Genomic DNA, 24,765 nt, shown 5'->3' on the forward strand with positions numbered 1-24,765 from the left:
ACAATTACGGCGGCGTAACGTATCCCCTTTACGTTACTCCGCTGCAAGTTTTCATCGTAAGTGCTTGATTCACAAAGCACTTGCCTGTAAACTTGCGGCGGCGTAGCGTAAAGCCGTCCGGCGCAAACCCGCCTAATTCAAATGGGGCGTGTGTCATTTAAATTTGGCGCGCTCCCGCGCCGGACGTTCTGCGCATGCTCCGTCTGAAAATTTCCCGACGGGCTTTGCGTGAAATTACGGCGCCCCGACGTGTTACGCAAAAAAATTTTTTTGAAATTTGACGCAGGAACGACGGCCATACTTTAACATGGCTGTCTAAATGTAAGCCATGAAAAAGCAGGCTTAAGTTTATGCGACGGGAAAAACCGACTAGCGACGACGTAAGAGATTGCGATGGACGCGCGTATCTTCGTGGATCGCTGTAATCAGCTAATTTGCATACCCGACGCTGGAATACGACGCAAACTCAACCCAGCAGCCGCCGGAAAATTACACCTATGATCCGAAGGCGTACGAAGCGTAGATACGCCGGTGTATTTCCGCTGTGAATCTGGCCCATTATTGCTTGTTTTTGTTTTTCTTCAATTTTTTTTCCATCTTTTCTGACAATAAAGCCTGTTTTTCTTCCTTTTTATCAAAGGATTATAGACTTTTTTATTATTTTTTTTGCTAGAAAATGTGTCTAGAACCACCCAAACCTTTCTGAAGGCAAAGGCCCCCGGAGAATAAAATGGTGGTTGTTGCAATTTTTTCTGTCATAAAAAAATTTGCACGGCAGTTAATCAAATGCAAATTTTCTGCAAAAAAGTTTTACATCCATATTACAATACCCATTTTTTATATATATAATATATATATATAAAATATTGCAAGTAAATAAATACATGTCATGGTTTTAAAAGCCCGTAGAATAGTGGCTACTGCGGTACATTTTTCACAGGGGATGCTATAAAAAAACAGGTTAGCAGCTTAGAATTAAAGCTTATATTGTAAAGCGCTGCGTAAATTGCCGGCGTTATATAAAACCTGTATAATAATAAGAACTAGAACAGATAAAATTTCTGGGGAAATTGTGCGACGTGGTCTTGCCTTCAACAATACTCCTGACTGGAGACGGTGCCCCTGGAGATGTAAATGTGATCCAACAGTGTGTCGATCCAGTTCGATCCATTGCCCCATCAAAAACTGCCCCATCAAAAACTACCCCATCAAAACAGCCCCATCAAAACTGGTTGCTATGGACTGGTTGCTATGGACTGGTTGCTATGGACTGGTTGCTTTTGATGGTTGCTATGGACTGGTTGCTATGGACTGGTTGCTATAGACTGGTTGCTATGTGATCCAACAGTGTGTCGATCCATTTTGATCCATTGCCCCATCAAAAATTGCTCCATCATAAACTACCCCATCAAAACTGCACCATTCTATTTGCCCCATCAAAAACTGGTTGCTATGGAGGGTTGCTATGGACTGGTTTCTATGGACTTATGGCTATGGACTGGTTGCTATGGACTGGTTGCTATGGACGGTTGCTATGGACTGGTTGAACTGGAGTGGGCGGAGTTATCTGCTTATTTTTGTGTAGGGGACCAGAGAGCCGAGATATACTTACCCGATCCTCCCTTTGGCTCCTGCCCCCCCTTGACCCTTAAGGTCTAGCAGTCTTATGTGGTGGACTGTCCCTGATGTCATCACGCCCATAGACTTGCTCAGGACGTGAAGCTATCAGGAACAGTCCACCGCTGGATGTGGGGGAGCACCATTAGCTGCTGGAGCGGAGGATCGGGTGAGGATATAGCTTTCTGATGACCAAACAAGCAGCGAAAAAAAAAATTGCTCAGAACCCAGCTTTAAATGTAAGTTCTGGCACTAGAATTATTGATCTCAATCCAACATCAATCAACTATAACTTACATGTGTGGTGGCATCACTGTTTATATATGTGTGCGGGACTTGATTATGCGTTTACATTTGTGTGGGGGCACCTGAGAACAGGGGAACTTTAGTATTTTATTTTATGTTTATATATTTTATATTTAATTTGATTATCTATTTTTTTAATTTTCATTTTATGCTGTCTTTTTATATATTTTATATTTAATTTGATTATCTATTTTTTTTTATACATTTTACGCTGTCTTTTTATATATTTTATATTTAATTTGATTGTCTATTTTTTTAATTTTCATTTTATGCTGTCTTTTTATATATTTTATATTTAATTTGATTGTCTATTTTTTTTTATACATTTTACGCTGTCTTTTTATATATTTTATATTTAATTTGATTATCTATTTTTTTTTATACATTTTACGCTGTCTTTTTATATATTTTATATTTAATTTGATTATCTATTTTTTTTATACATTTTACGCTGTCTTTTTATATATTTTATATTTAATTTGATTATCTATTTTTTTTTTTATGCTGTCTTTTTATATATATTTTTTAATCTCTCACATAGTCTCTTCTCAAAAGGAACTGAACAAGCCAAGGTTGGTTTTTATCAGATACCGGTAACAGCGTGTGAACAACAGACTGAAATCTTGTGGCCCCCGGCTTCATTCATCGCAGAGGAGGGGAGGGTACAGATTTAGGTTCTCCTCCTCGGAGTTCAGCCATCCACACCGAGACCAACGGTCCTGGGCTCCCTGATCACACCCTAAAACCTGTGAATTGTGGCAGAAGGGGTTCCCCCTTGAGCACCCTGTAAAGGTGATCAGGTGGCTGTAGAGCTTCTAGGATCACTTTTACAGTGAAGCCCATTGCCGGTTGAAAAAAAAAAAAAGACATCAGGATCCTGGTAAAATTCCATGAAATGTACGGGTACGTCCTAGGACTGGTGTATGGGAACGTCCTAAGATTGGTGTACGGAAACGTCCTAGGACTGATGTACGGGTACGTCCCAGGATTGATGTACGGGTACGTCCTAGGATTGATGTACGGGTACGTCCTAGGATTGATGTACGGGTACGTCCTAGGCAGGGCCGGACTTACCATTGGCCTTGACTGGGCTCAAGCCCAGGGGCCCCACCCAATAGGGGGCCCCCTTTAAAAAAAAAAAAAAATTTTTTTTTTTTTTTTTATTTTTTTTTTTTTTTTTTTTTAGGGGTCCGGAGGTCCCCAGGGCCCCGGACGGCAACCCCCCTTTTTTTTATTTATTTTTGTAAAAAAATGTTTTTTTTTATATATTTTTTATTTTTATATATATATAATATATATATATATATATATATATATATATATATATATATATATATATTTTATTATTATTATTAAAGGGCCCAGGGCTCTCCAGGGCCCCGGACGGCAACCCCCCTTTTTTTTATTTATTTTTTGTAAAAAAATGTTTTTTTTATATATTTTTTATTTTTATATATATAATATATATATATATATATATATATATATATATATATATATATATATATATATAAATATATATATATATATATATATATATATATATATATATATATATATATATATATATATATATATATATATATATATATATATATATTTTATTATTATTATTAAAGGGCCCAGGGGTCTCCAGGGCCCCCGGATGGCAACCCACCTTTTTTATTTTTTTATAAAAAAAAATTACATTTTTTTTATATATATATATATATATTTTTTTTTTTTTATTAAAGGGCTCAGAGGTCCCCAGGGCCCCATGTGGCAACCCCCCCTTTTTTTATTTTTTTTATAAATGTTTATTTTTTTTATAAATGTTTATTTTTTTATTTTTGTTTATTTTTTTATTTTTTATTAAAAGGCCCAGAGGTTCCCAGGGGCCCAGAGGTCCCCAGGGCCCCCGGGTTTGGCAACCTCCCTTTTTTTATGTATTTTTTATAAATGTTTTTTTTTTTATTATTAAAGGGCCCAGAGGTTTATTTTTTCTTTTTATTAAAAGGCCCAGAGGTCCCCAGGGCCCCGGATGGCTACATATATTTATATATATTTGTTTTCTTCTTTATTTCTTCTTTTTTTTGTAAAGGCCCCCCCGCTTCTCAATTTGCGGCAGACCCCACGCTTCTCAATTTCAGGCGGCAGCACCCCCACCCCCCCTAGGTTCTCTGCTTCAGGGGGCCCATGCCTTAAGCTGTGCAAGGGGCCCCAAAATTCCTGATGGCGGCCCTGCGCATACCTCCCAACACGCACGGATTCTGTGGGACTTTCCCGCACAGACAGCTTCTTCCCGCAGTCCCGCAAAAGGGATTTTCCCGCACTGCAAGAGGAGGCAGCACGGAAGCAGGAGGAACCGGAGTGGTGTGTGGAGGACTGTGGCTGCTGAAGGGAAGAAAGCCGAGAGCCGGGCTAATGACAGTCTGTGGCCCCGGCTGTTGGCACAGGTGAGAGGCACTCCCCCCCCCTCAACAACTGCAAAATACTTTAATGCGCTCCCCCCCGCTCAACAACTTCAATTCGCCCCCCCCCGCTCAACAACTTTGATCCCCCCCAATTCTCGGCTCCAGGGGGCCCCTTCAACACTCAAGCCCAGGGGCCCCCACCACCCTAAGTCCTGCCCTGGTCCTAGGACTGATGTACGGGTACGTCCTAGGATTGATGTATGGGTACGTCCTAGGATTGATGTATGGGTACGTCCTAGGATTGTTGTATAGGTATGTCCTAGGACTGGTGTATGGGAACGTCCTAGGACTAATGAACGGTGGGTATGTCCTAAGGACTGATGTATAGATAGGTAATCCTAGGACTGGTGTACGGGAACGTCCTAGGACTAATGTACGGGTACGTCCTAAAGACTGATGTATAGATAGGTAATTCTAGGACTGGTGTACGGGAACGTCCTAGGACTAATGTACGGGTACGTCATAAAGACTGATGTATAGATAGGTAATTCTAGGACTGGTGTACGGGTACGTCCTAGGACTAATGTACGGGTACGTCCTAAAGACTGAAGTATAGATAGGTAATTCTAGGACTGGTGTACGATAAAAAAGCCTTGGACTGGTGAACGGGAACATCCTAGGACTAATGTATGGGTACGTTCTAATGACTGATGTACGGTTATGTCTTAAGTTCCGATGTATACGTACATCCTAGGACAGGTGTATGGGTATGTCCCAGGGCTCATGTAAGGGTGCGTCCTAGAACTGATGTATAGGTATATCATAGGGCTAATGTATGGGTACATCCTAGGACTGATGTACAGGTACATCCTATGGACTGGTGTACAGGTACATCCTATGGACTGGTGTACGGGTACGTCCTAAGGACTGATGTATGGGTACATCCTATGGACTGATGTATGGGTACATCCTATGGACTGATGTATGGGTACATCCTATGGACTGATGTATGGGTACATCCTATGGACTGGTGTACGGGTACATCTTATGAACTGGTGTACGGGTATGTCCTAAGGACTGGTGTACGGGTATGTCCTAAGGACTGATGTATAGATAGGTAATTCTAGGACTGGTGTATGGGAACGTCCTAGGACTAATGTATGGGTACTTCCTAAGGACTGAAGTATAGAGAGGTAATTCTAGGACTGGTGTACGGGTACGTCCTAGGACTAATGTACGGGTATGTCCTAAGGACTGAAGTATAGATAGGTAATTCTAGGACTGGTTTACGAAAAAGCCTTGGACTGGTGTACGGGAACATCCTAGGACTAATGTATGGGTACGTCCTAATGACTGATGTATAGATAGGTAATTCTAAAACTGGTGTACGGGTACGTCCTAGGACTGATGTACGGTTATGTCTTAAGTACTGATATATAGGTACATCCTAGGACAGGTGTATGGGTATGTCCCAGGGCTCATGTAAGGGTGCGTCCTAGGACTGATGTATAGGTACATCATAGGGCTAATGTATGGGTACATCCTAGGACTGATGTACAGGTATATCCTATGGACTGGTGTACAGGTACATCCTATGGACTGGTGTACGGGTACGTCCTAAGGACTGATGTACAGGTACATCCTATGGACTGGTGTACAGGTACATCCTATGGACTGGTGTACGGGTACGTCCTAAGGACTGATGTATGGGTACATCCTATGGACTGATGTATGGGTACATCCTATGGACTGATGTATGGGTACATCCTATGGACTGATGTATGGGTACATCCTATGGACTGATGTATGGGTACATCCTATGGACTGATGTATGGGTATATCCTATGGACTGATGTACAGGAATATTCTATGGACTGATGTATGGGTACATCCTATGGACTGGTGTACGGGTACATCCTATGGACTGATGTATGGGTACATCCTATAGACTGATGTATGGGTACATCCTATAGACTGATGTATGGGTACATCCTATGGACTGATGTATGGGTACATCCTATGGACTGTTGTACGGGTACATCCTATGGACTGATGTATGGGTATATCCTATGGACTGATGTACAGGAATATTCTATGGACTGATGTATGGGTACATCCTATGGACTGGTGTATGGGTACATCCTATGGACTGATGTATGGGTACATCCTATAGACTGATGTATGGGTACATCTTATGAACTGGTGTACGGGTATGTCCTAAGGACTGGTGTACGGGTATGTCCTAAGGACTGGTGTACGGGTATGTCCTAAGGACTGATGTATAGATAGGTAGGTCTAGGACTGGTGTATGGGAACGTCCTAGAATTAATGTATGGGTACGTCCTAAGGACTGAAGTATAGAGAGGTAATTCTAGGACTGGTGTACGGGTATGTCCTAGGACTAATGTACGGGTATGTCCTAAGGACTGAAGTATAGATAGGTAATTCTAGGACTGGTTTACGAAAAAGCCTTGGACTGGTGTACGGGAACATCCTAGGACTAATGTATGGGTACGTCCTAAGGACTGATGTATAGCTAGGTAATTCTAAAACTGGTGTAAAGGTACGTCCTAGGACTGAAGTATGGTTATGTCTTAAGTACTGATATATAGGTACATCCTAGGACAGGTGTATGGGTATGTCCCAGGGCTCATGTAAGGGTGCGTCCTAGGACTGATGTATAGGTATATCATAGGACTAGTGTATGGTACATGCTAGGACTGATGTACGGGTACGTCCTAAGGACTGGTGTACGGGTATGTCCTAAGGACTGATGTATAGATAGGTAGGTCTAGGACTGGTGTATGGGAACGTCCTAGAATTAATGTACGGGTATGTCCTAAAGACTGATGTATAGATAGGTAATTCTAGGACTAGTGTACGGGTACATCCTAGGACTAATGTACAGGTATGTCCTAAGGACTGAAGTATAGATAGGTAATTCTAGGACTGGTTTACGAAAAAGCCTTGGACTGGTGTACAGGAACATCCTAGGACTAATGTATGGGTATGTCCTAATGACTGATGTATAGATAGGTAATTCTAAAACTGGTGTAAAGGTACGTCCTAGGACTGATGTACGGTTATGTCTTAAGTACTGATGTATAGGTACATCCTAGGACAGGTGTATGGGTATGTCCCAGGGCTCATGTAAGGGTGCGTCCTAGGACTGATGTATAGGTATATCATAGGGCTAATGTATGGTACATCCAATGGACTGATGTATGGGTACATCCTATGGACTGATGTATGGGTTCATCCTATGGACTGATGTATGGGTACATCCTATGGACTGATGTATGGGTACATCCTATGGACTGATGTATGGGTACATCCTATGGACTGATGTATGGGTACATCCTATAGACTGATGTATGGGTACATCCTATGGACTGATGTATGGGTACATCCTATGGACTGATGTATGGGTACATCCTATGGACTGATGTATGGGTACATCCTATGGATTGGTGTACGGGTACATCCTATGGACTGATGTACGGGTACATCCTATGGACTGATGTATGGGTACATCCTATGGACTGATGTATGGGTACATCCTATGGACTGATGTATGGGTACATCCTATGGACTGATGTATGGGTACATCCTATGGACTGGTGTACGGGTATGTCCTAGGACTGATGTACGGGTACATCCTAAGGACTGATGTATGGGTACATCCTATAGACTGATGTATGGGTACATCCTATGGACTGATGTATGGGTACATCCTATGGACTGATGTATGGGTACATCCTATGGACTGGTGTACGGGTACATCCTATGGACTGATGTATGGGTACATCCTATGGACTGGTGTACGGGTACATCCTATGGACTGATGTATGGGTACATCCTATGGACTGATGTATGGGTACATCCTATGGACTGATGTATGGATACATCCTATGGACTGATGTATGGGTACATCCTATGGACTGGTGTACGGGTACATCCTATGGACTGATGTATGGGTACATCCTATGGACTGATGTATGGGTACATCCTATGGACTGATGTACGGGTACATCCTATGGACTGATGTACGGGTATGTCCTAGGACTGATGTACGGGTACATCCTATGGACTGGTGTATGGGTACATCCTATGGACTGATGTATGGGTACATCCTATGGACTGGTGTACGGGTACATCCTATGGACTGACTTTCAGGTATGTTCAAGGACTGATGTTTGGGTACGTCCTATGAACTAATGTACGGGTATGTCCTAAGGACTGACGTACAGGTATGTCCTAGGACAGAAAGCGGTTAAGCATACAGATAATATGATTTTTATCGAAATACAGGATTTATATCGTGCTAACAGTTTGCTCAGCACTTCAGAATGTAAGGGCAGACAGTACAGCGTACAATTCAGCAGGAACCAGAAGGCCCCCCTCCCCCATAGGGGTATCCCAGCAGTCAAAAGAAAAAAAAAGAGGGCGCACCAACCTTGTGCATTATCCTTGGATATATTTTATTAAAGGAGTATGCATTAAGTGTGCATTCATAGAGCGCCTCCCAGAGGTGTTCAGAGGCCCGCCCACAAATGTGGGCGGTTCTCAGCAGGAGGGCAATGTGTTTTGTTTTGTTTCGTTATTTAGTTTTGTTAAATTTATTAGATTCGTTCAATTCTTATTCCGAGTTAGTTTTATGTCTTCTTTCGAATTTTCTTCAAAATGTACAGATTCGAAACGTTCGAATCGATACATTTAAAATCGGCCGAACCGAAAATGTTAAATATCTTTTTATTTTCGATTCAAATACGGCAAAATGAAAAGACAAAAGAAAACTCTTCATCAAATGATTAAAACGACTCATTAATTTGGCTTAACAAAACTGGTTGCTATGGACGGTTGCTATGGACTGGTTGAACTGGAGTGGGCGGAGTTATCAGCTTTGTGTAGGGGACCAGAGAGCTGAGATATACTTACCCGATCCTCCCTTTGGCTCCTGCCCCCCCCTTGACCCTTAAGGTCTAGCAGTCTTATGTGGTGGACTGTCCCTGATGTCATCACGCCCATAGACTTGCTCAGGACGTGAAGCTATCAGGAACAGTCCACCGCTGGATGTGGGGGAGCACCATTAGCTGCTGGAGCGGAGGATCGGGTGAGGATATAGCTTTCTGGAGTTAGGGTTCACCTAGTGTGTGTTTACAACTGTAGGGGGGTGTGGCTGTAGAACTGACGTCATCGATCGAGTCTCCCTATAAAAGGGATCACTCGATCTATACGCCGCCACAGTGAAGCATGGGGAAGCCGTGTTTACATACGGCTCTCCCCGTTCTTCAGCTCCGGGGAGCGATCGCGAGGGGGCGGCTAGAAACCAATAGCCGCCCCCTCATCCCGGATCGCTCCCCCAGGGAATCCGCCCGCCGCACGCAGCGGGGGGGGGGTCCCGATCGGACCCCCCACCCGCTAGAAGGCAAGGACGTACCTGTACGCCCATCTGCCTGTCCGTGCCATTTTGCGGACGTATATAGTCGTGCGGCGGGCGTTAAGGGGTTAATCGTCAATCAATCCCATGGTATTTCTCAATCGACATCTCTCTCTCTCTCTCTCTTTCTCTCTCGTGCTTTCTCTCTCTCTCTCTCTCTCTCTCTCTCTCTCTCTCTCTCTCTCTCTCTCTCTTTGTGTGCAATACAAAAATATATCTAGATGGTTCCTGATGGTGGGACTGGCTTGGGTGGACATCTCAGACATTACAGTAGAGAACCTTAGTAGTGGAATGCCAACAATTCTGTGCTCTGCAACTCAGGAGAAACCAAATCTGCCCCTACTTGTGTGGGGTGGATGGACAGGCAAGACTGGGGGCTCCTGAGACTCTGCAAAAACTCCCAACCAGATCAGTCAAGGAAACTTTATGAACTGTATGAAGGGATTACTAATTTCACAATATCGGTACTGCAATGGGAGTTAAGACACGTGCACTGCCGAAAAATTCGTTCATTTTCGTTTCATTGTTTTTTTATCTTTTTTTTGGAAATTCTGAAATTCAAAAAATTCAAAAATTCAGAAATTCGGAATTCGGAAATTTGAACATTCAGAAATTCCGAAATTCCAAAATTCTGAATTTTCTAATTTCCGATTTTTTAATTTTCGATTTTTCACAATTTTCGAATTTCCAAAATTTCTAAATCTCGAATTTCCGAAATGTTCGAATTTCCGAAATTTTCGAATTTCCAAAATTTTCGAATTTCCGAAATTCAAATTTTCGAATTTCAAATTTCTGTATTTCACATTTTCAAATTTCGGAAATTTGAAATTCGGAAATTTGAAATTCGGAAATTTGAAAATGTGAAATACAGAAATTTGAAAATGTGAATTTCGGAAATTTGAAAATGTGAAATTCGGAAATTAGAAAATTTTAAACTTGAAATTTGAAAATGTGAAATTCGGAAATTTGGAAATTAGAAATTCAGAAATTTGAAATTCGGAAATGTGAAATTCGGAAATTTGAAATTCCCAAATTGCCAAATTGCCACAGTCACATGCCACCTGATGCAGATTTTTGGGCACCGGGCACCTGAATTACAGCGGCGGGGGTGTTTTTTGGAAGCACCTGATTAGAGCCAGAGGCTCCAATAGGTGTCCAGAAATGTGAGAAACGGGCGCAACGCTGTGCATTCGCTTATCACTCAGCTGTATGTTAGGAAAGCGAAGGAATTCGCTTTCCTAACATTGAACCGCCTCTCAGCCAATCAGGTGCACCGGGTCTGTGTTACCTGTCACCTGATTGGCTGAACAATAGGCGCTGTGATTGGACGCCTATCAGGCGTCCATTTGTAGCAGAGGACAAGAGGAGGAGCAGGCGGGAGAAGACATCGGGGTTGGGTAAGCAATGGAGGACACTGGACACTGCTCACCGCCTGCCGCTGTCACCCGCTGCCCACCCGAGACAAGGTAAGAGCCGGGCAGACAGTGGGGGCACAGTGGCAGCACTTGGGGCACAGTGGCAGCACTTGGGGCACAGTGGCTGCACTTGGGGCACAGTGGCAACATTTGGGGCACAGTGGCAGCCCTTGGGGCATAGTGGCAGCATTTGGGGCACAGTGGCAGCATTTGGAGCACAGTGGCAACATTTGGGGCACAGTGGCTGCGTTTGATGGGCACAGTGGCTGCGTTTGATGGGCACAGTGGCTGCGTTTGATGGGCACAGTGGCTGCTTTTGATGGGCAAAGTGGCTGCATTTTATGGGGAAAGTGGCTGCGTTTGATGGGCAAAGTGGCTGCATTTGATGGGCACAGTGGCTGCGTTTGATGGGCACAGTGGCTGCGTTTGATGGGCACAGTGGCTGCGTTTAATGGGCACAGTGGCTGCGTTTGATGGGCACAGTGGCTGCGTTTGATGGGCACAGTGGCTGCGTTTAATGGGCACAGTGGCTGCGTTTAATGGGCACAGTGGCTGCGTTTGATGGGCAAAGTGGCAGCCACAGAAAAGGAGGGGTCATCAGGAGGAGGATATTCTTTTGATGTGGCTGTTTCTTACTCTAGAAGTTTTGTTTCAGGGACGCTGACCGGTTTCCCATCTGTAAAACAAAACATCATGGTAAATGTCTCATCTTCATCCAAACATTCTCCTGAGCTTTGATAAAACATACATGAATATTGTAAGCCCTCCAAATCCAACCCATTCTCCAAGACCAGATGAGATTCCTTCCTATTTATTCCATGAACTTGGAGCTTGTTCAAAAAGGCCCGGTGGCCTCACTCTCTGACCTCCAGGCAGAATGTGAAGGAACTTATGAGAACATCTTTGGTTGTGATGGAGGTGTGGGTGAAACAGAACACACATGGAGAGTAGGAGGAATTTTAGGGCCCCTGACTAAGGGGTTCTTTATTTTGGGGGGTTAAAAAACAAGGAGTCAGATAAGGGAAGGCCACAGGGCAACAATTCCAACATGGTGGGGGACATGCAAAATATAACGTTGGCAATATGGCACATCTAGGGATAAGTCCAGAGGCATCAATCTAGTACAACAGAGACTTAGTTCAAAATCACAGGGCACAATCTGGGCACACAGAGTAACAGGTTACAATCCAGTACAGACTTCACCTACAGACTTGTAGACTTCAGCTACATAACATCTCTAAAATTTGCCCCTTTTTAACAAATAAAACCACCAAACTCCTCAATCACTCCCTTTGTTGTCACTCGCCTTGACTATTGCAACTCCCTCCTCATAGGACTACCTCTCCATAGGTTCATCCCCTCTTCAGTCTATTATGATTGACGCTGCCAGACTCATCTACCTCACCAAACACTCAGTATCTGCTACCCCTCTCCTCCAATCCCTACACTGGTCACCACCCCTCTCCTCCAATCCCTACACTGGTCACCACCCCTCTCCTCCAATCCCTACACTGGTCACCACCACTCTCCTCCAATCCCTACACTGGACACCACCCCTCTCCTCCAATCCCTACACTGGTCCCCACCCCTCTCCTCCAATCCCTACACTTGCAGTGTTGTCAGTAACGGCGTTAAAATAAACGCCGTTACCTAACGATGCCCCTTTTGAGGGTAACGAGTAATCTACCTGATTATTCTTCCCCTCACGGTAACGCCGTTCCCATTACTTGGGCGGCGTTACCGCAATTACACCTACCTGTGTCAGCCGTCGGCCATCCATTATTAAAAAAGCGCGCCTCCTCCTCTGACTGTTCCGTGATAGGCGGAACACTAATTTTCCCAGCAGAGCCTCTGTTTAGTGTACAGCCTATCACGGATGCCTTCTCATCCTCAGCCTCGGACGAGAGGACATCCGTGATAGGCGGAACACTGAACAGAGGCTCTGCTGGGAAAATTACTGTTCCGCCTATCACGGAACAGCCTGAGGAGGAGGCGCGGCTTTTGAATAATGGATGGCCGCCGTCTGACATCTCAGCAAACAGGAGAAGGTAGGGAGATCATTGAGGCATGTTTACAGATGGCACAGTGAGGCATGTTACAGATGGCACAGTGAGGCATGTTACAGATGGCACAGTGAGGCATGTTACAGATGGCACAGTGAGGCATGTTACAGATGGCACAGTGAGGCATGTTACAGATGGCACAGTGAGGCATGTTGTAGAATATAAAAAAAAGTCACAGTTACTTTGCTGAGTAACTAATTACTTTTTCAATGTAGTAACTGAGTCACTAACGCAATTACTTTTTCGGAGAAGTAATGTGTAACTGTAACTAATTACTTTTTTAAAGTAAGATGAGCAACACTGTACTGGTCACCACCCCTCTCCTCCAATCCCTACACTGGTCACCACCCCTCTCCTCCAATCCCTACACTGGTCACCACCCCTCTCCTCCAATCTCTACACTGGTCACCACCCCTCTCCTCCAATCTCTACACTGACCACCACCCCTCTCCTCCAATCCCTACACTGACCACCACCCCTCTCCTCCAATCTCTACACTGACCACCACCCCTCTCCTCCAATCCCTACACTGACCACCACCCCTCTCTTCCAATCCCTACACTGGTCACTACCCATCTCCTCCAATCCCTACACTGGTCACCACCCCTCTCTTCCAATCCCTACACTGGTCACCACCCCTCTCCTCCAATCCCTACACTGGTCACCACCCCTCTCCTCCAATCCCTACACTGGTCACCACCCCTCTCCTCCAATCTCTACACTGACCACCACCCCTCTCTTCCAATCCCTACACTGGTCACCACCCCTCTCCTCCAATCCATACACTGGTCACCACCCCTCTCCTCCAATCCCTACACTGGTCACCACCCATCTCCTCCAATCCCTACACTGGTCACCACCCCTCTTCTCCAATCCCTACACTGGTCACCACCCCTCTCCTCCAATCCCTACACTGGTCACCACCCCTCTCCTCCAATCCCTACACTGGTCACCACCCCTCTCCTCCAATCTCTACACTGGTCACCACCCTTCTCCTCCAATCCCTACACTGGTCACCACCCCTCTCCTCCAATCCCTACACTGGCTCCCAATCGGCCAGCAAATTGAATTAAAAATACTAACCACAACATACAAAGCCATTCACAACTCTGCCCCGAGCTTGTCTCCAAATATCACCCAAACATTCCTCTTAAAAGCTTTCTCATCTCCTCCTCTCATGCCCATCTCCAGGACTTCTCCATAGCCTCTCCCATTCTCTGGAACTCTCTACCTCAGGGGTGCCCAACCTTTTTAAGAGCAAGGGCCACTTAAGCGACTTGGTAACCAGTTGCGGGCCATAATGAGCGGAGCGGGTGAATGACAGCCCACTCGGCTCTATAGAGCCCACTCTACTCTCAGCACACCAAACTCGCAGGTAATAGAAGTCTGTGGCTCAGGGCAGGTAACCCGCACTTCTCTGTACCTGTGGATAAGTTTGAAAGCAGCCCAGTAAACGCTGCAGAACAGATATGCCCATATATACACTGTGATTTTAGTAATAAAAACTTCCCTTTAATAACAGTATTCTATTCTATTTTATTCCATCCCAGGGCAGGAGGTCATGGGCCACATCAGAGGGCTCCGTGGGCCACATGTGGCCCCCGGGCCACTGGTTGGGCACACCTGCTCTACCTCAATCTATCCCGGTATCTCCTACTCTAGCTGCCTTCCCCTGAGGAAGCACAGAATGTGGGAATTCCATCTAAAATCCTGTATACATAAGAACCATGTTTTGTGTACTTGGCATAATTGAGTGAGTGAGTGAAAAACGTATATAGCGCAGCACATGCGAACTGAATCACCTCTGGGCGCTGAATCGATTCCAGGCGTAGAGCCCCTTTGACCTCAGAAGAGATAGGTTTTAATCTCTCTCCTGAATGCCAAGTGGTTCACCTCCAACCGAATGGTGGTTGGTAGATCGTTCCACAAACGAGGTCCCAGGACTGCAAATCTTCGATCTCCTTTGGATTTATACTTGGCTTTGGGTATCTGGACTAGATTTTGATTGGTGGATCGCAAAACGCGATTGTGGTTGTGAGCTTTTATTTTTTCGCATAGATATTGGGGGGGCGTTTCCTTGAATACACTTATGCCGCATACAGACGGTCGTTTTATGCGATGTAAAAAAACGACGTTTTTAAAAACGTCAATTTAATTGACCGTGTGTGGGAGAAAACGTTGTTTTATGTCTTCTGAAAAACGACCAAAAAAAACTGAAGCATGCTTCAATTTTATGTGTCGTTTTTCAAAACGTGGTTTTTTACTTCACAGAAATTGACCGTGTGTAGCAAAAAACGACGTTTCAAACGACGTTTTTACACCCGCGCATGCCCAGAAGCTAGTTATGAAGCAAGCTTCAATGGAAAAACGTGGTGAACGTAACCTCGCTTTGCTAGAGCACTGTGAAAAAACGATGGTGTGTAGGCAACATCGTTTTTGAAAATTGAAGTTTCAAAAACGTAGTTTTTTACTTCACAGAAAACGTTGTTTTTTTACATCGCATAAAACGACCGTCTGTACGCGGCATTATGCATTAGGCAGAGTGCCTTGAAAGTGATTCTGGGCCAGATTTCGGGCGGGCGTCGCGTAAGCCATTTACATTCCGCCGCCCCAACCTACAGGAGCAAGTGCCGTATTCCCCAAACACTTGCTCCGTAGTTTGGGGCGGCGTAGTGTAATTGGCCCGGCGTATCCCCGCGTAACTCCAAGGGGGCAGCTTGTATTTAAATTAAGCGCGCCCCCGATTCGAACGAACTGCACATGCGCCGGGCTTAAAATAGCCCAGTGCGCATGCTGCAGTTCTCGGCGAAAAACGTCAATGACGCCGACGTGTGCGTCATTGACGTAAAGTCGTATTCAAGAACGACTTAGGGAAACGACGTACCTGACGGGAAAAGACGACGCGGACCTGATGCCATACTTAACATGGCGTACGTGGGACTGGCGTAAGGTTACCCCTCATATAGCAGGGGTAACCTTACTCTTACGCAAACGACGTTAGCGACGGTTACGCGACGCAAATTCGTTCGGGAATTGGCGTATCAGGCTCATTTGCATAAACAAATGAGACCTGAACGTAAACGCCACCTAGCGGCCGGCTGGGTAATTACATTTAAGATCCGACAGTGTAAGTGACTTACACATGTCGGATCTTAAGCGTATCTATGCGAAAATGATTCTAAGAATCACTCGCATAAATACGCGGGCCAAAAAAGAGAGATACGACGGAGTATCCTGAGATACTCCATCGTAACTATACTCAGAATATGGCCCTCTATCTTTTACTGGCAACCAATGAAGGGATCTCAGTGAAGGTGAGATTGATTCCCATGTTTTTTTCACAGTCACGAATCGGGCTGCCGTATATTGAACGACTAGTAAGCGAATGATTTGGTATTTGGGGAGTCCGAGATAGAGGGCATTCGCATAGTCAAGTCTGGAATTAATAATTGTTCCCACCACTACTGGAATGCTCTCTTTCGGGATAAAGGGCGTGAGTTTGCGTAGTAGGCGAAGCAAATGGCGCGATCCGCTGACCACTGACCCTATTTGTGCATCCATTGTCATGTTGGAGTCGAAAATAACTCCAAGACTTTTGACTTTGGTGCTAGGGGTGATCGCTGTACCCAGAATGGTCGAGGGTGTCCATGTTGTCGCGGGATGATTTTTGCGGTTGGCGTGAAACAGGAGAAGTTCTGTTTTCGAACCGTTGAGTTTAAGATAACTCTTCGTCATCCAGTTGTCTATCAAGGTAAGGCATTTCTCTAGTCCGAGATAATGATCCTTTTTGTTGCATACGTGAAAATACAGTTGTGTGTCACCTGCATCAGAATGATAAAGTAACTTCTGGTTACTAATGATTTCAAAAAGAGGGCGGAGATAGATATTAAACAGTGCGGGTGACAGAGGGGATCCCTGAGGGACTCCGCATGACGTTTTTCAGAGGTGAAAGGCCCCAGTTTCACTGTTTGAGATCGGTTTTCCAAGAAGGAGGAGAACCAAGCTAAATCACATTCCGTGACTCTGGCTACTTCAGCTAGCTGAGTCAGTAATAATTTGTGATCTACTGTGTCAAACGCTGCGCTTGGGTCCAACAGTACCAGAAGACAGGATTCTCCTTCGTCTGCTGCCTCGAGGGCGTCATCCCATATTTTGAGCAGCGCAGTTTCTGTTCCGTGACCCGGACGGACACCCGATTGAAACGGATCGAGTAATTTATGGGTGTCTAAATGCTGTTGCAGCTGTTGTACAACTTCTTTCTCCAAAACCTTGGAGAAGACATTTAGGCCTGTTATGGGTCGACGGTTGATTGGATCTTTGGGGTCAAGGGTGTTTTTTTTTTTAGAATTGGTTTTATTATACCTTGTTTCAGCAAGGTGGGCACTGTGCCCTCCTGAAACGATTGGTTTATGAGCTGCATGATAGCTGGTGCCAATATATCGGCACATTCTTTCAGCAATTTAGTGGGGATGATATCATTGGGTGATGTGCTGTTCCGCAGCGTACTGATGAGACTTTTAGTAGCATCGATGAAAATGGGTTTAAGGGAGAAGTTAGTTGATTGCGGTGGTTTTATGTGGGTATTAGATTTGTGGTTTGGGGAGGGATTGATGACGGTTCTTTTTTGCTGAATATTTTCACAGATTTTTTCAATTTTATTAATGAAATAATCCGATAATTCGTTGCAAACTTATTGTGAGTCAGAATTGGGGGCCTCTAAACAAGCTGGGTTCATAGTCTAAGTGACCAGCTTGAAGAGTTCGCGGGGGCGGTTTAGGGCATTTACGATGATGTTGGAAAAGTGATTTTTTTTTTTTTGGCCATAAAAATTTCTTTGTGATATTTCTTAGTTATTCTCTTATAAATGGTGTGGTTTTCCTCTGAAGAGCTTTTTTTTTTCAAGCAGCTTCAGCTCTTCTACGCTCTTGCTTTAGCAATGACAGCTGTTTGTGAATCAGCGTATCCAGGTAATTTGCATATTCTACGCCGAAAACAACGGAAGCGCCCCTAGCGGCCAACGTAATATTGCACACAATTATACGCCGCCGCATTCAAGTTACGTCGACGGAGGAAGCCTATTTTTGGAGCGTATCTGCCTTTGAGAATCGGCGTAAAGATACGCCGACGCAGATTTGAAATTACGGCAGCGTATCTGGATATACGCCGCCGTAATAGCTACCTGAATCCACCCCAGTGTCTTGGGGATTTGTTTGCAGTTGCAGAGTGAGGGTTTCCATGAATGGAAGCGAGTTTTGAATGACTGGTTTTGTGATTGAGAGGTGAGTCTTGTGGATCACCGCCAGGCCTCCTCCTCTTTGCCCCACTCTGTTTTGCGTTAAAATACGATAATTTGCTGGCACCAGTTCTCCTAGAATGGTGTTACAGTCAGCTGAAAGCCAGCTTTCTGTGATAAAGAGACAGTCTAAATCGTATTGTAGGATGAAATTGTGGATTTCTTGTCTGTGTCTTACTGCCGATCTTGTGTTGACCAAAGCGCATGATATGCACTTCAGATGGGGTGTGTGCGTATGGTTTTTGACTGTCGATCGTCGATTGATTCTGATCAGTCGCTCACTGCACAGAACTTTTTTTGTGCCCGCTGCTAATATTGAGGCAAATGTTTTCAAGTTCCAGATGGTTTTGGCAGAATATCTGAGATTAGGCATAGTCGCAGCAAATGCAGGGGGCGGTGGCTTAAATCGGGGAGGTATTTGATGGCAATGAGGAAGGAAGATTTCCAAGTGGGCCTCCACACGCTAAGTCTTCCCTCCCCGTTTGATCCAGAGGAAGGCGAAAAAACCCTGGCCGTGCTGTAACCAATCTGCGGCGCACAGGAAAAAAATTCTTCCTGAACCCACAACGGCGATCGGCGAGCCCTGGATCAACACAGAATGATTGAAGTCCCTTGATTTATGGCTACTAGAGCCAATGGGGGGTGGGGTATGCGCACCCCTGAGTTCCCAGGTAGGGAGCCAAGTAGGGGTGAGTGGTGGGGGTGACAGTGATTGCTGAGATGTACCCGGATGGCTACAGCGCCGGGTCTAGGGCTAAGCCAGGGGCTGAGGTTCGGGGTACTGCAGGAAGCCCAGTGGAGCTTCTGCTGGGGCGGCGAGGGATGATGGTCGATTAAGAGAGGTTTGTGAGAGGAGGAGGGGGGTGGGTTTAACTAGTTGAGGGAGCGGTCCGTACTAGGCCGCGGCTGAAGCCGCGGACTTTCCTAGTTGCCGCCGCCGTGATTTTGAGGGGAAATTATGCGGGATGGCGAGCTCGATGGAGGAGAGATGACGGGGAGATGGTTGGGGATGTAATGGTGGCTGATGTGGAGTGTGGGGGAGTACAGCATCGGCCGTTTTCTCAGGCCCTATCTCCGCCGGGCCACAAGCTGCGGCTTATCCTTAAAAAGGACGGCTGCACTTAGTCCCATGGGAGGCGGGGGCCGGCAGGGGGAGAGATCTTTTGAGTGGAACTTCGCTTTAAGGCCATGGCTCCCAGGCTTGACACTGTTACCCCACCAGGTAGAGACACAACGAGTGGCAGGGAAAGGTTCCAGATGAAGAGGGAAAGCATAAGGTTCACAACTTCTCTGGACATCTTCCCATTTGGGGGCAAGATGACCAGGCAGCATTCTGCCCCTCCTATCAGGCACTGTCAGTTCGGCTGAGACCGGTTCTCTGCATGCTGATGGACCAGTGATCGTTCCCAGCCTTGCCCACCAGGCTTATTGTGAACTGTCTTTGTATTATTCCAATACAAGTTCTTTCATCACATTTGAGCTTTGTGTTATTGCCACCGCACCACGCTGCACCCCACCTACATGCAATGCATTATTATTATTGTTATTATGATATAGGGTTTATATAGCGCCAACTGTTTACTGTGTATATATATATATATATATATATATATATATATATATATATATATATATATATATACACACTATGTAGCGCCTATGTACTTTATAGTACTGGTGCTATTCAAATTTAAGTATAGATCAGAGTGTACTTAGACTCTGATCCTGATTGTTAGGTGTGAAAATAGGGTCTCTGTCTCAGCTTGGCTGTGCTGTGGGTCATTCTGCAGTATTTGGGTGTTCTTCCAACTCCGGTACTACAGGTGGCAGCAGTGGAGTCAAGGTTTGGGTGCCCTTCCCAGCAGCCAATCAGGAGGGTTTGTCCTCGCTGTGCATGCTGGGGAGGGGTATTTATGGCACAGACGCCATTGGTTCTGGGTCTTCTTCGTCCAGTGTGGCACCCACCTTTAGGGTGGCCACATCATGGAGCCCCGGCGTTATGGCCTACCTGGCTAGGGCATGCGTGCCACGCAGTGTTCCTGGTTACGGGGCCATGCTGACCCGGAGCATCTGAACCAGCGGTGGGGATCCAGTGAGTGACTGGGGTTCCCTCTTTTGAGGATCCTAAGCTGTACTGCTGTTCGGTGGGGAGTCTGTCTGAGGAGCGCCATTGAGAGGCTGGTGGTCCAAAAGGGCCTCGACAAACCACCGGGGATCAAGGTAGCCGGACTCTGAGGGATTTATCACCTGTTGGTTGGTACCTGGGCGACAAGTTGAAGGAGATCCAGACGTAACTCAATTAAGGAGGCATACCTCCAAGTATTCAACCCAGAGGGGACATGTGGCAGAGGTATCTTCTGAGGCTCACTGAGGGGGGTCTGTGGCAGAGACTTTCTCCCAAGTTCACCAAGGAGGGTCTGTGGCAGAGACTTAGGGGGTAATCCACAAAAGGGATACGCCGGCGTATCTACTGATACGCCGTCGTATCCCTGTTTCTATCTATGGAACTGATCCACAAAATCATTTTACCATAGATAGGCAGAAGATCCGACATGTGTAATTGAATTACACTGTCGGATCTTAAGGATGCAATTCTAGGCCGGCAGCTAGGTGGCGAGGCCATTGCGGCCGGCCTAGAATATGCAAATGAACACTTACGGCGATCCACGAACGTTCGGACGGGCCCGTCGCGCTAAATCTACGTCGTTTACGTTGAGTTATGCCGCGTAAAAATAGGGCTGAGTCCTATTTGACTAAGCCCTATTAAGTATGGCCGTCTTTCCCCTGGTGTGGGGAGAGGGGATTATGGTGTGGAGGGGGGATTATAGTGTACGGTGCAAATCCCGTGCAGCAGCTACTCATAATCACATACAAGTCAATATACTCAATTGATAAAGGTGTATCTCTTTATAAGTGCAAAAAGTGACAATTACAAACTACAAAGTATCCATCAAGAAGCTCCAACACCCAAAAGTGTGAATAAAAAAAAGTGTCCAGGGATTGGTCCAGGCGGCAGGCAGAAATGGTGTCTATAAACAGGCCAGGGTTAGTACAGGCGGCAGACGGAGGCAACACTGCACTGGTGTGGCAGTGATCAGGAACTGCTTTGGTAAAACTGGGACTTGTGTAGAGGCAATCAGGAACACTCTCGCTGCTGGCATGCACTGGTCTGGTGGCACTGGGAGTGATGGGGCAACAATCAAAGACACTGTAGCTGGCTTACATTGGTGTGGTGACAATAAGGACCATTATTGCTGGCATATACTGGTCTGGTGACACTGGAACAGGTGTGGTGACAATCAGACACCATAGCTGGCTTACACTGGTGTGAAGGTAATAAGTACCATTGTTGATGGCATATACTGGTCTGGTGACACTGGGACAGGTGTGGTGACAGGCAGGGACACCGTTGCTGGCTTACGCTGGTGTAGTGAGTAGTGACACTGGGACTGGTGTGGCGTTAAAAAGGACCACTGTTGCTGGCTTACATTGGTGTGGTGACAATAAGGACCATTGTTAGTGGCATATACTGGTCTGGTGACACTGGGACAGGTGTGGTGGAAATCAGAGACACCATAGCTGGCTTACACTGGTGTGGAGGTAATAAGGACCACTGTTGCTGGCATGCACTGATCTGGTGACACCGGGACTGGTGTGGCAACCAAAAGGGACACTGTTGCTGGCTTACACTGGTGTGGTGACAATAAGGACCATTGTTGCTTGCATATAATGGTCTGATGACACTGGAACAGGTGTGGTGACAATCAGGGACACTGTAGCTGTCTTACACTGGTGTGGTGACACTGGGACAGGTGTGGTGACAATCAGGGACACTGTAGCTGTCTTACACTGGTGTGGTGACACTGGGACTGGTGTGGTGACAATCAGGGACACTGTAGCTGTCTTACACTGGTGTGATGACACTGGGACTGGTGTGGAGGTAATAAGGACCACTGTTGTTGGCATGCACCGGTCTGGTGGCACTGGGACTGGTGTGGCAACAATCGAAGACACCGTTGCTGGCTTACACTGGCATGGTGACAATAAGGACCACTTTTGCTGGTATGCACTGGTCTGGTGACGCTGGGACAGGTGTGGCGACAATCAGAGACACCGTAGCTGGCTTACACTGGTGTGGTGACACTGGGACTGGTGTGGAGGTAATAAGGACCACTGTTGCTGGAATGCACTGATCTGGTGGCACTGGGACAGGTGTGGTGACAATCAAAGACACCATTGGTGGTTAACACTGATGGGGTAACAATAAGTACCATTGTTGCTGGCATATACTGGTCTGGTGACACTGAGACAGGGTTGGTGACAAGCAGGGACACCGTTGCTGGCTTACACTGGTGTAGTGACACTGGGACTGGTGTGGAGTTAAAAAGGACCACTGTTGCTGACATACACTGATCTGGTGAGACACGGGACTGGTGTGACAATAATCAGGGACACTGTTGCTGGCTTACACTGGTGTGGTGACAATAAGGACCACTGTTGCTTGCATATAATGGTCTGGTGGCACTGGGACTGGTGTGGCAACAATCAAAGATACTGTTGCTGGCTTACATTGGTGTGGTGACAATAAGGACCATTGTTAGTGGCATATACTGGTCTGGTGACACTGGCACAGGTGTGGCGGAAATTAGAGACACCATAGCTGGCTTACACTGGTCTGAAGGTAATAGGGACCACTGTTGCTGGCATGCACTGATCTGGTGAAACCGGGACTGGTGTGGCAACAATCAGGGACACTGTTGCTGGCTTACACTGGTGTGGTGACAATAACGACCACTTTTGCTGGTATGCACTGGTCTGGTGACGCTGGAACAGGTTTTTGTGACAGTTAGGGACACCGTAGCTGGCTTACACTGGTGTGGTGACACTGGGACTGGTGTGGAGGTAATAAGGACCACTGTTGCTGGCATGCACTGATCTGGTGGCACTGGGACAGGTGTAGTGACAATCAAAGACACCTTTGGTGGTTAACACTGATGGGGGTAACAATAAGTACCATTGTTGCTGGCATATACTGGTCTGGTGGCACTGAGACAGGGTTGGTGACAAGCAGGGACACCGTTGCTGGCTTACACTGGTGTAGTGACACTGAGACTGGTGTGGAGTTAAAAAGGACCCCTGTTGCTGGCATGCACTGGTCTGGTGGCACTGGAACTGGTGTGACAACAATTAGGGACACCGTTGCTGGCTTACATTAGTGTGGTGACAATAAGGACCACTGTTGATGGCATATACTAGTTTGGTGACACTGGGACAGGTGTGGTGGCAAGCAGGGACACCGTAGCTGGCTTACACTGGTGTGGAGTTAAAAAGGACCACTTTTGCTGGTATGCACTGGTCTGGTGACGCTGGGACAGGTGTGGAGACAATCAGGGACACCATAGCTGACTTACACTGGTGTGGTGACACTGGGACTGGTGTGGAGGTAAGAAGGATCACTGTTGCTGGCATGCACTGGTCTGGTGACACTGGGACAGTAGTGGCAACAATCAAAGACACCACTGCAGGCTTACACTGGCGTGGTGACACTGGGACTGGAGATATTAAGGACCGCTGTTGCTGGCGTGCACATTGAGATATGTAGGCAAGATGATTGGCCCATTCAAACCATGTTTCAAATGACACAGGAGGGATGCCAGAACGACTTTAGCCAAAGTTGCTGAGGGTGATCAGAATTGACTTGAGCAAACCAGTGGCAGTTCAATTTGTTGCACACAAACATAAAATGCACAAGCTCAGGGGCATAGTATATGAATTTTACCCGCAAGAGGTGGAGATGGGTATTGACTCCTCATACTGTAAGAGACTGTCTGGATTTATACACTTGGCACCATACAACCAGGTGGTCTGAATACAATTTTTTTTTTAATAAATTCTTTATTGATGAATTCAAGCTCTTGCATACAGAATACAAAAGGTCACAGCATCCATTGTAAATCAGTGACTTACAATTGCATCTATTGGAAAAGGATAGAACAAAGTAGTATGCCATATAAGATATCAGAGATTTATACCTTCAAAATCAACAGTGAGTTAGAAATAGGGCATGTAGGCCTTATAAACATACATATTTTCTTTGTTATTTTCTTTTGTTTCTTTTTTTTATTCAAACTTTTCAATTTTTTTTTTATTTCCATTCCTTTTTTTAATTTCATTTTTATCATGTTTTTTCTTTTTTTTTTACTTTTCTATTTTTTCATTTCCATTCATTTTTTTATTT

At 45.7% G+C, this 24,765-nt stretch overlaps 2 protein-coding genes across 2 annotated transcripts in view; both read right to left on the minus strand.

Moving 5' to 3' along the window:
* The window catches only part of LOC120928396, a 328,747-nt gene that overhangs the window by 95,075 nt on the left and 208,907 nt on the right, over window positions 1-24,765 (minus strand). The window lies entirely within an intron of this gene.
* The window catches only part of LOC120928122 (butyrophilin-like protein 8), a 74,420-nt gene continuing 61,339 nt past the window's right edge, over window positions 11,685-24,765 (minus strand). The window contains exon 6 of the mRNA XM_040339234.1: window positions 11,685-11,847. Coding sequence (XP_040195168.1) covers window positions 11,804-11,847 — 44 coding nt within the window. The 3' untranslated portion in view covers window positions 11,685-11,803. The remainder of the gene's footprint in view (window positions 11,848-24,765) is intronic.

The sequence above is a fragment of the Rana temporaria genome, chromosome 2, assembly GCF_905171775.1.
Source record: "Rana temporaria chromosome 2, aRanTem1.1, whole genome shotgun sequence".
NCBI lineage: Eukaryota > Metazoa > Chordata > Amphibia > Anura > Ranidae > Rana > Rana temporaria.